Source organism: Suricata suricatta, chromosome 15 (genome assembly GCF_006229205.1).
Source record: "Suricata suricatta isolate VVHF042 chromosome 15, meerkat_22Aug2017_6uvM2_HiC, whole genome shotgun sequence".
Taxonomy (NCBI): domain Eukaryota; kingdom Metazoa; phylum Chordata; class Mammalia; order Carnivora; family Herpestidae; genus Suricata; species Suricata suricatta.
Window position 1 is genome coordinate 77,377,783 of NC_043714.1, and position 11,178 is coordinate 77,388,960.

Consider the following 11,178-nt stretch of genomic DNA (forward strand, 5'->3'; position numbering starts at 1 on the left):
CCTCTGACCACCTACTCAGCGTGGTGTGTAGACACGTGTCAGCCCTTCACCAGGACAGTGGCGGGGACCCTGATGACCCTGACCTGCTGTCAGTCCACCCTCTGCAACTTCCCACCCTGGCAGGACCCACGGGGCAGCGGGGCGGGCAGCCCCCAGAGCAGCCCCACAATGGTGGCCACTCTCCTGCTCAGCCTCCTCCCTGGCCTCCAAGCCGTGGGGTCCTGAGTGGGTGCCCGCCCAGCCCAGCCTGGCTCACACCCTGGGTGGCCAGCCCTCTTACCCACTTACTCACCTGTCCCCCCGCCCCGGCTTTGGAGAATAAACGTGGAGCGCCTCCAGTGGCCCAGCCAGCACCGGCTCCTCCCTGCCCGGGGTGCACTTCGGGGGTCCGCCTGCCTGGGCTCTGTGGCCTCTCGCCCGCGGCCCGTGCCAGCACCTGGGCCTCAGGTCCAGGCCTCGGCTGCTCACGGGGTGGGTCCACACAGCCAGGGGGAGCTGGTCCCCGTTCTCTCCTCCCCCTCTCACCACTGGAATGCCTCCACACACGTGACTGTGGCCTGGGTTCCTGAGAAGTGGGCAGTGGGAGGGGCTAAGGAAGAGAACCCAAGGCTTCCCAGTGCCCGCTGCGGCCGGGCTGGCCAAGACAGAGCCCTGGGATAGGAGGGAGGAGGCCTGGGTCTTGGGCCTCAGTTTCCCCATGGAACAAGGCCTGGGTAGGGAAGCCCAAGGTCCTGTCCTGCCTATCAAGTATTTCTAGCAGGTGGATGGCCTCCCAATCGCTGCTTCCTTCCTTCCGTATTTATGAAAACCTCCAGGCCTAGCAGTGGGGGCAGCACATCCCTGACGTGGAGGTGACATGTCTTTCTTCTCCTTCCTCCTTCCTGCTTGCTGAAATGATGGCTGGGGCTCAGCAGCCACTTTGCACCATGAGGCAGCACACTGAGGATGGTAGGGCAGCATGGAGGAAGGGGCCTAGATGGCTGGTGACCAGCAGCCACTATACCAGCCCCACGCTGCCCACCTCCGGACCCCTTTCCTTGGGAGAGAAATAAATTGCCGTGAGGTTGAAGCGCGTCATCCGGGTTTCTCTGTCATCGCTTTTCCACATGCTCTTTTACACGCGCGCTTCTGCATGTGCGTGCCTTCTCACGTCACTCCCTCTAGCGCACGTGCCCATGGACACATGCTCCCCCACGGCCCCCACTACGGCACGGCAGAGGACAGTGGAGCTCGGGAGGGCCACACTGAGTTAAAATGTTAGTTAAGCCCCCCCCCCCGACTCCATGCCCCGCGTGAGCACCCCGCCTCGGCAGCTCCGTGACCCAGATGACCGCCTTCACCCCCAGCTGGGTCCCCTGTGTGCTGGCTGGGAGGGCGGGCGGGCGGGCTCCACGTGGGCCGCTCAGAGCTCGCGCCTGGCAGGCGGTGCGCACTCATCAATTGTGAGCTGTCGTCAGTGCAGCCCCACGGGCCGGCTCCTGTGCCGGCTGATGGGGGTCCTGGTCATCAACAGAAACCTGCTTAGCCTTGCCCGCACCCCACTTTAGGAGCACCAGTGTGTCACCCACGTCACAGTATTCTCCCTCCAGCCTCTGCCTTAGAGCTCTGCTCTGAGTGCTCCAAATGCTCTGAGTGCTCCAAGTGCTGAGTGCTCCAAGTGCTCCGAGTGCTGAGTGCTGAGTGCTCCGAGTACTGAGTGCTGAGTGCTCTGAGTGCTGAGTGCTCCAAGTGCTGAGTGCTCCGAGCGCTCCGAGTGCGTAGGACCCGCCACACACATACCCAGGTCTCCGGAGCTGACTCTTTCCTGGTCCTCAGCACTAGGTAGGAGCCGGGGCACAGGATCAGCCCGAAGCCACTGGCTGCAGAGCCTGTCCTGGCCTCCAGCTCCTGATTCAGCGACAGTCCCTTCTCTGGGGCTCTGGGGCCCTGCCAGCACCTGCCCCCCCCCCCCCCCCCCCCCCCCCCCCCCCCCCCCCCCCCCCCCCGCTCCTGCCCCTGGAGAAGCAGAAAGGGCAGCCTGCCCCCGCCCCGGGGCGCTAATGTGCTCCTGAGGGCAGAGAGGCACAGGCGACAGGCTCCAAGGTGGGCAGGACGGGACGGGGCGGAGAAGCCTGGCTGCTGGGCACCCCGTCCGGAAACACCGCCCCTCCCGGCACCCCGACAGCCCACCTGAACAAGTAGGCGGCGAAACGAAGGCGCCGGCAGGCTATGCCTGGGGGCGTGTCACATGGGAGGGCGTGGCAGCCTGACTGGACGGGTGCCCCAGGGACTTCTGGGTGTCTGTGAGTTTCCAGAAGAGATTAGCATTTGAGTGAAAAGTTCGACCCTTCCTCGTGGGTGGGCCCCGCCCAGTCCACTGAGGGCCTGAAAGGAACGGGCACATTCAGTCTTCTGGAGCTCGGCGTCCATCCTCTCCTGCCCTCAGACACCGGAGCCCCCCTTTTCAGGCCTCCACAGCTCCCGGGTCTCCAGCTGGCAGACAGCAGGCGGGAGACCTCCTCGTGCGCCCCCTCCTGTCCTCAGCCTCTCGCTGCGGGACATCCTACCGGTTCCAGAAAGGACCTGCCGCTCCCTGGCCTCCTCGTGGCCCTGCACGCAGCTCACAGCCCTTCCTCCAACCTCTGTCTCCGCACCACCTTCTGCCTCAGATCCCCCTCCACCAGCCTCTTATAAGGGCCTTCGTGGTGACCTGGGGCTGCTAGATAATCGAGAACAATTTCTCATCCCCAGACCCCCAAGTCCCTCACATCCGCCAAGGCCCTCTGCCACACGAGGCCGCACGTCCAAGGCTCCAGGGACTGGGACATGGACATTCGCCAGTCAGCAGTGAGCTTAGCTGCCACCCAAGGTCAGGCCCCTGGACACCCGCCTGGCTGTGCGCTGGGCCTTGGACCCAGAGGACAAAGCCCCATCCCAGGGCCCAGCAGAAGGGTTCACCTGGTCACAGGGGCCGCAGCCCAGGAGTCAGGCGTGGCTGTCAGCCCCTGCGTGGCCCCTAACTGTGCACCTGCGTCCAGACAGGATTCAGACGTCCCCGCCTTTGCTCATTACTGGATTCAGGCTCCTTGAGGGTCGGGATTTTTAAGGTTGAACACATGATGGGCCGGAGGGGAAGGGCGAGCCCCCATGCCACCCCCGTGGGCACGGCCGCCTGTGCCTAGAGGCTGTGGTCACCCCCAGCCTGAAGTGGCAGACCACCCTCCCCTCTGCTCCCGGTGCCACTGCGCGCACGCAGCTGTGCCCGGCGCCCCGAGCCACCGGGGGCTGTCACAGAGCTGGCTGTGCCTGATTCCAACTCATGGGACAAATTCTAACCACACTTCCCTCCCGCGAGCTCTGACCAGTGGAGGACACAGGCACGGAGACCCCCAAGGAAGGTGCAGCTGAGGATGCCGGCCCCCGGGTCGGGGGTGGGGAGGACACCTGAGGCACGCAGACCCCAGGGGGCGCAAGAGAGACAGTGTCAGTGCCAGAGGGTGACAGGCCTCCCCAGAACCCACCCACCTTGGGCACTGGGGCCAAAAGGTTACCCCAACGCTCACCCTCCTTGGAAACAGGTGGCTGGGGGATGGGGTTCCTCCCCGGCCCGCACAGGCTGGTCAACTCCCTGAGCTGAATGTGCCGCCCAGGCACACTGGAGGGGCAGACCAAAGCCCAGCCCGGAGCCCCCCAGCCCTGCCCCTGCTGCTGTCATCTCCTCCCCAAGGGCTCGGAGACACCTGCAGAGCCCTCTCTCCCGGAGCAGCCAGCTCCCATGAAGCCAAGTCCAGCCCGCGCAGCACCACAGACTTGGTGGGACTGCGGGCTCTCTGACTCCTGCACCTGAGCCAGGGGGCTCAGGAGCCTGGTGGAGAGAGCACCGCTGCCATGTGCCCCTCACAAACCTTGCTCCTCCAAAGTTTCTACCTTTGGGGCCTTGGCTCCAGGACCCGGCTCCGGGGAGCACAAAACAACGCCCACGTGAAAGGCACGGCGCGCGTCTCCACATTCCAGCTGAGAAGCAGGATGAAAAAAGAAGTGAGGCCCCCTCAGGCCCCATTCTACCAGCACCCCCCCGCCCCGGTCCATCCTCACTCCCCTCCCGGGCATCCCGGTCCCTGCCACGGCCTCCTCAAGGCGAAGCTCTGTGCTCACCTGGGAAGAGACCTTGACTCGCTCAGTCTGGTCTGGATCGGTCCACACTGCACTCAGCTACAAGGAGCAGAAAATCCATCTAAGCATAACTAGGAAAGAGCCTTGGCTTTGGGCCCATAACCACGGCCTGTGGAGCGTGGGGCGGGACTGGGCAGGGCGGGGGCAGCGGGGCGCTGCGGAGATCGTCCGGCCAAGGGTCCCAGCCTAGGCCAGTGCACTGCAAGGTGGGCTCGCCGGGGCCGGGGGCAGGGCCTGCAGAGGCAGACGCCCCCCCCTTTGGCCAACGCCACCTCGCCCAGCCCAGTTTGGGGTGGGGGCCTGCCTGTGTCCCAGCAGTGCTCAGTGCTGAGGCCCTGGGCCAGCATTTGTTATCTCTGTGACTGGCCCCCTCCCCTCCCCTCCCCTGCCCGCCCCTCCCTGAGAGCTATGCGTGCCTAGCAGGGCAACATCCTGGCCTTGGTGCCTGGCCCACACCCACGCTGGATCCCCGGTGACGCTCCCAGGGCCCCGCTCTCTCCACACTGGGGAACGCCTGCTGGCCCCGCCTTGCTCTGTGTGGACTCAATGTACTCAGCAAGCCCCCGGCCTTCCCGGCCACTCTGAAGGCAACCGCCAGCCAGCCTGTTCCTCAGAGCTCAGTGCTGGGGGGCCTGGGCATTCCTGGGGCCGGCTTCCAGGTCTCGGGACCCATCACAGGGCTGATGTCTGGAGCCTCTCTCCTTTAGAATCCACGGACTGGGCTTTTCCCTGGAACGTGCTCCTGGCCAGAGACCCGCACCTGGAGTGCACCGGCCCCCCATCACCCAGACTGCAGGCCCTGGCTTGCAGAGGGGACCACACTCCCCCCGCAGCTGGCACTGGTTCAGACCACCCCTCTTCCTGGTGTGTGGGACATCACTACCGTGTGCGGGGCGTGGAGTCCCGTGAGAATCGGCTGGCATTCTGCCCCTGCCAGAGGCCCAAGAAGGGAGGCCCAGGTTGGGGAGTGCACTCGTCAGCTCTGGCTGCAGTGACCAAGTGCCACAGCCTGGGGCTCACAACGTGGGGCACACAAACGTGCCATCTCACAGCCCCGGAGGCCCTCAGTCCAAGGTCAAAGAGTCACCACTATCAGCTCTTCCAGAAGCCTCTCCGTGGTGTGTAGGTGGCTGTCGTGAACCCGTGTCCGAATGTGGTCATCCCTCCCCTTCTCTTCTTGCAAGGTCACCAGTCAGCCTGGACCAGGGTCCTCGGTGACCTCCTTTACCTTAATCACCTCCACAAAGACCCATCTCCAAGCACAGTCACCCTCTGTGGCCCTGAGAGCAGGACTCGGTGTGTAGATTTTGGGGACACAGTCTGGCCCATAACAAGGGGCTGAGACAGAGCTCCGTGAGGGCAGAGAGAGTGGCGTCAGTCCTGGACTGACTTGAGGGAGGTGTTTGCCAAGGATGGGGGAGATGGGGTCTGGTGGTGCCAGCCCGGCCCAGGCGGGGGGTCCTGCAGACAGATGGGGTTGTAGCACATGTTCGAAAAGCCAAGAATTCAGCTCACAGGCACCAGACCCCTGCCCCCAGCCTTTATGACCACATTTGGTAGCCAGGCAGGATTACGTGCTCCTGCTGGCTTCCTTAGCACTCCGTCCATCTGTCCATCAGCGTGCTCAGTGACCTGTCACGGACCTTTCACGCCCGTGTCCTGCATGAGTTCTGCGGTAGCAGCATTCACCCGGCCAAGAGCACTGGATTCTGCACGCAGACCTTCTCTGTGAATGAACACAGGCCGCTCTCAGCGCACCCGCAAACCCCACCCCCACCCCCGATTCCCCAGGGTGTCCCTGTCCTGCAGAGTCCGTGGCCTCGATGGTGACTCGGCCTGGGCCGGCCTCAGGAGGCTGTGCGGTCGCTCGCCTGCAGACCCCATGTGCACGCCCCATGGAGGGTCCCTCCTGACCGGATGGCATCCTCCCCACCTCAGCCTGCTGCCAGGCACCCCAACTGCGAAAAGTAATGAAAGGAACCCTCACTAACATGGGAGCAGTGGGTTCCGGCGGGGGAGCTCACACCCCCTCGGCTCCTGCCCGCCGCACGTGCAACAGGAAGAGCAAGGTCCTCTCGGTCCCACCACTTCCTTTACTCCTTTATGGCGGGGCAGATAGAAGGAAGATTTCCTCCCGCCCTGGCAACAGCCCAGCCAATGAGAGGCTGATACAGTCCACCCAATGAGCAACCACTACACTTCCAGCTCCCAGTTTAGTCCAATGGACTTTGAGTTTACAACAGCCCCGCCCAGCCCCCTTTTCTCTGCAAAGGAGCCTCTGCTTGCTCGGCGGTCTTGTCTGCGCTCTAGCTTGCCGTGGGCTGCGGTTCTCTGCGTTCCCGAATAAACCCATTATTGCTGGTAAAACAACTGGAAGTTTTATTTTATTTTTTTCTAATGTTTATTTTTGAGAGAAAGAGCGTGAGTGGAGGAAGGGCAGAGAGAGAGGGCGACACCGAATCCAAAGCAGGGTCCAGGCTCTGAGCTGTCAGCACAGAGCCCGCATGGGGCTCGAACCCACAGACCGTGAGATCGTGACGTGAGATGATGTGGGACGCTTAACTGACCGAGCCACCCAGGCACCCCATGGAAGTTTTATTTTTAAGGTTAACAACTCACAGGCCCCACTTCTGCACTGGAACTGGGATCTTGGACACCCCCCCCCCCCAAGCCCTTGGGAGCCTGGGGCACGTGTGGGCGGTGGAGTCCCGCACAACTTCCCGCGAGCAGCCCCGAAGATGTTGAGCTCCGTGGGAATCTGGAAGTGGGCGCACGGACTGGCTGTGTCTGGGGCCCGGGGCTGGAGCCAGCGTGCCCTGTGACCCGGCGGTTCCACCGGAAGAAGTCGGCCCTGCAGGTGCCAGAGCCCTGGTCTAGACAGGCCTCCTGGGGACGCTAGTGGGTGATGGTTCGCACTCCTGCGGGGTCCCCGCTTCTACCCTGAGCAGGGGGCCCAGGGCACCCATGGGCAAAGGACACATCTGTCCCAGAGTCCAGCGGCACAGGACAGGGAGAGGCTGCAGGTGGGCCTCTGGGCCTTGGTCAGACTTGAGTGACCTTCCAGAGCCTTCCCCTTACCCCAGGGCACGTGCGAGTACTGGGACCCCCAGAGGGTGCTCCTCAAGAGCCTAATGCTGGAAACTTCTGGAGCTTGGTGGCCCTGGGTAAAGGCTCTGCCCTGCAGCGTGGGTGCTACCGAGGCTTCCTGGCCTTTGTCCGTGCGACATGGGAAATGCTAAGACGACAGAGCAGCGCACGAGCCGGAGCTGACCTTGGCCACCCATGTAGCTTCTCTGTGCTCAGCCCTCTTGCCCACAAAACTGGAGAAAAGCAGAACCCCTCTCCAAGGACCCGTGCGAGGCACCAGCGCCAATGCCAGGGCTGACTGGATGGCCCCTGCTCTCACCCCGAGCTGCTCCTGGGGTGCCGCCCCGCACTCTTCCCTGGGGAAGCATCCTTCCATCCCCCCAGCACTGAGTCCACCCACTCACCCTGCTCCCTTCTGTTGCCCGACAAGTGGTCCCTAACAAGGAGACGACAAACAAGGCCACTGGGCCGAGGGACCCCTACCCAAGCAGCGTCACCACCCCCACCTTGAAACCAGCCCAGGGCGCCTCAGGGCTCTGGGTGCCCCATCCAGTCCCGACGATGGACGCTGGGAGCAAGCTCAGGAAGAATGCTGTGCCCCCTTCTTTTCTGGGCCCACAGGACCTGCCGCCTGGGAGGAGGGGCCTGGGGGAGGGCACGTGCGATCCTCCGTGGGCGCCCCTCCCCTGCAGCCTCCATCCTCCCCATGACCCTGGGCTCCTCCCCCTCCTGCCCCCCTGTCCCCTTGGTGGCCCGCCATTGTCCACTCACCCCACCCCCAGGGTTGAGTCCTAAGGTGGTCTCGGGACTTCCCTTCTCCCAACACAGGAAGCAGGTGGCCACAGTGCATTTCCTGCCCTTGTTCTCCGAGTGAGGATGAGGCATTGACCCAAAAGCAGGACGTCCCTGAGGATGTTGATTGCTGAACCCTGGCCCTCTGGTGACTGCCAGGTTTGCGGAAGCTGATAGACCCAAATCTCATCTGGAACTTTCCAGAAGGAGGGAGGTCATGGGCTCCCACCGGCAAGCTGCTGAGGGGTCCCATGTGGTTCAGTGTCACCTGACACTCAGGCCTCCCAGCCTCACAGGAGGATCCCTGCACAGAGGCACCCCCACCACCCCGAGGAAGCGGCAGGGGGGCGGCCGCTTGCAGGGGTGAGGGTCCTGGCACTTGGCCACAGGCTCTTAGAGAATGGGGGCATGAGGGGGGCAGGGCTGGAGAAACAGGAAAGCCTCACTCGTGCTTCCCCCCACTCCGCGTCCGCATTCCTCCCAAAAGGAGCCCGAGATAAGCAGTGAATGTGGCAGCATCTGGGCCCCAGCTCTCATCCGGCCGCAGAGCACACGGCGTGGGGAGGCCCGGTCCCAGAAACCCTGACCTCAGGACATTTGCAGAGAGGAGGCCTCCGAAGGCACCAGCGCAGGGGCGCTTCCCTTCCAGACGGCGCGCCGTCCTCGCTGAGGCACGGGCTTGAGTGAGGGAAGCTTGGGGCTTGGAGGAAGGAGCCATGCGGACAGGCCCCAGGCTCTCGGCCCTGACAGTGACTCTCCGCCGCGGGGGGCGCGGGCCGTGTCACCTGGGGGCCGGGCTGCCCTGGCCTGTTGCGGCCCACACCACCCTAGTAATTCGCTTGCCGGTAAACCTGTCCGCAGGTGAGCGAGGGGAAGATCTGGAGAATGACGGTACTTACCACCCGCCTTGTCATAAACTGTAGGCTCCCGGGGTCAGATGTGGGTTTTTTCGGTGCATTTGTGTGACTCATAACTGAGGAACGTGCCCACAGGTGGGGAATCGGTGTTTCTTGGAACGTCCTAACCTGAGGGCCGGACTCATGTCTCCACCTGCTCCGAGTCCAAGCCTTCGCCGAGTGCCTGGGCCCTGGCTGCCCCACAGAATCAGCAGGGCACTTTTAAGATACCAGTGTGGGGGCGCCTGGGGGGCTCAGTCGGCTGAGTGTCCGACTTCGGCTCAGGTCATGATCTCACGGTCTGTGAATTCGAGCCCCACGTCGGGCTCTGTGCTGACAGCTCGGAGCCTGGAGCCTGCTTCCGAGTCTGTGTGTCCCTCTCTGCCCCTCCCCTGCTCACACTCTGTCTCTCAAAAAATAAATAAACATTTAAAAAATGTTTAAATGCCAGCGTTGCGTGTCCACTCCCCTCCTCCCATCAGTCAGAGCCCCTGCGGAGTGGGGTCCAGGCAGCAGGTCTTTGAGATGAACGGCTTCGGATGAACGGCGCCGAGGGGCCTGCCGCCTCGTGCCACCTGGCGCTGACTGACCACGAGGTCACCGGGACGCCTCTACGGCCGTGCGACACGGGGCTCTGTCCTCATGACATTGCCTCACCCGCTCTTGTGCGGCACCTGAAAAACAACTTTCTCAAGGATGCTAAGGGGTCCCAACGACCACTCTACCGTGGCCCAGAGTAACATCCTATCAAACAGCATCACACGCTCGGGAGACCTCGCTCGGGACAAAACGGGCCCACTGCCGTAGCACACTGCACGCTGTCGTCGTGTTTGAGAACTTCCCACCGACGCCCCGGCTTCCACAGCCGCCAGGGGCCCAGCGGGCGGCCGGCAGCATCGGGGCAGCCCCCCCCCCCCCAGCAGAGGGCCGCGCAGGCCGGAAGCTCAGGTGACGGCCAGCTGTTGTTAGCGACAGAGTATTTTTGTACTGAAGGCACCTACGTTGTTTTTTAGACACAATGCCGTTGCACACTTAATAACTGACAGTATTGTGTAAACATAACCGGGAAACAAAAAAAATCATTTGACCCACTTGGTTGCAATACTTGCTTTCCTGCTGCGGTCCGGAGCCCGCCCGCCCTTCTGGGTGCGCCTGCAGGTGGTAAACACACTGATAAGGAGATCACACCGTGTACGGAGTGGGATGTGCTATGAGAAAATGCAGGACAGGGTGGGGGCGTCGGGGGTGGGAGAAGAGACCGACTGTGGTGTTACGGACTCTGCTCCCCCCACAAGTGCAGGTGGCTCCTAGGACTTGCTTCTAAGCCACAGACTCTGGCGGAGGTGACAGGATGTCACTCCTGTGGTTAGGTCACATGTGATGGTGACAGGAGGTCACACCTCTGGTTCTGTTGTTCTATGATGGGGGTCACAAGAGGTGACTCCCACACTCGGGCTACTTCTGTGACACTCCACCAGAGCAGCCCGGGAAGGGAGGACTCCCACTGGCCCTGAAGGAGCAAACAGCCATGTTGGGACCTGGCCATGGAGGGGGCCACCAGGACCTAAGGTCAGCCTCTAACCAAAAGCCAGTAGGACGCAGGCACAGCCACCAGGAAATGAATCCTGCCACCAACCACAGGAGTGTGGAAGTAGACCCGTCCACGGTAGAGCCTCCAGCTGAGAATGCAGCCGGGCAAGACCAAGCAGGGGACCAGCCACGCCAGGCCGGGACGTCTGCACACAAGCCCCAAGGAAGTGGGGGAACAAACAAGCGTTTTAAGCAGCTAAGTTTGCGGGAACCAGAAAACATACCCAGAGCAGTCGGAGCTCCCAGGAGGTGGCAGGGAGCCAAGCAGACAGCTGGGGGTGAGCATCCGGGCAGGGGGAGCGCAGCCGGTGCAACTGAGCACATGCCAAGTGCACCTGCTGTGTGTGAGGAGCACAGTCAGGCAGCTGGAGAGGGATGAGTGAGGGGGCAGGGGTGAGAGGGCAAGGGAAGGCACAAGGGTGAGGGAGAAGGCTGTGGGGGAGAGGATGAGGTGAGGGAGGGGGTGTGGGACAAGGAAGGGGGCAAAGAGTAAGGGAGGCCATAGGGATGAGGGAGGGGTGAAGGAAGGGAGGAGGAAGTGAGGGAGGGGCACAGGGATGAGGGGGGCAGGGGTGAAGGCGGGGAGGATGAAGTGAGGGAGGAGCCGCAGGGGCGAGGGAGGGGGCGCGGGACGAGGGAAGAGTCACAGGGGTGAGGGAGA

At 63.0% G+C, this 11,178-nt stretch overlaps 2 protein-coding genes and 2 long non-coding RNA genes across 5 annotated transcripts in view; 2 read left to right on the plus strand and 2 right to left on the minus strand.

Annotated features, from left to right (window-relative positions):
- The window catches only part of GPIHBP1 (glycosylphosphatidylinositol anchored high density lipoprotein binding protein 1), a 2,064-nt gene extending 1,714 nt beyond the window's left edge, over positions 1-350 (plus strand). The window contains exon 4 of the mRNA XM_029923280.1: positions 1-350. This exon is cut by the window's left edge and continues 3 nt beyond it. Within this exon, the coding sequence (XP_029779140.1) occupies positions 1-225 (225 nt within the window). The 3' untranslated portion in view covers positions 226-350.
- Positions 351-3,009: 2,659 nt separating this feature from the next.
- On the minus strand, positions 3,010-4,180 carry LOC115278770. The gene is made up of 3 exons (XR_003903094.1): positions 4,135-4,180; positions 3,907-3,993; positions 3,010-3,064 (listed from the first exon to the last, which is right to left on the minus strand). It is a non-coding gene; the product is annotated as an uncharacterized LOC115278770 (long non-coding RNA).
- Positions 4,181-9,349: 5,169 nt separating this feature from the next.
- On the minus strand, positions 9,350-10,960 carry LOC115278767. Its single transcript, XR_003903092.1, has 2 exons — positions 10,742-10,960; positions 9,350-10,079 (listed from the first exon to the last, which is right to left on the minus strand). It is a non-coding gene; the product is annotated as an uncharacterized LOC115278767 (long non-coding RNA).
- ZFP41 (ZFP41 zinc finger protein) overlaps positions 10,706-11,178 on the plus strand; it is a 10,939-nt gene continuing 10,466 nt past the window's right edge. Inside the window, exon 1 of one of the 2 annotated variants that reach the window (XM_029923275.1) lies at positions 10,706-10,795. The gene's annotated coding sequence lies outside the window, so the exon portion shown is untranslated. The remainder of the gene's footprint in view (positions 10,796-11,178) is intronic. The other variant, XM_029923276.1, reaches the window with a different exon arrangement.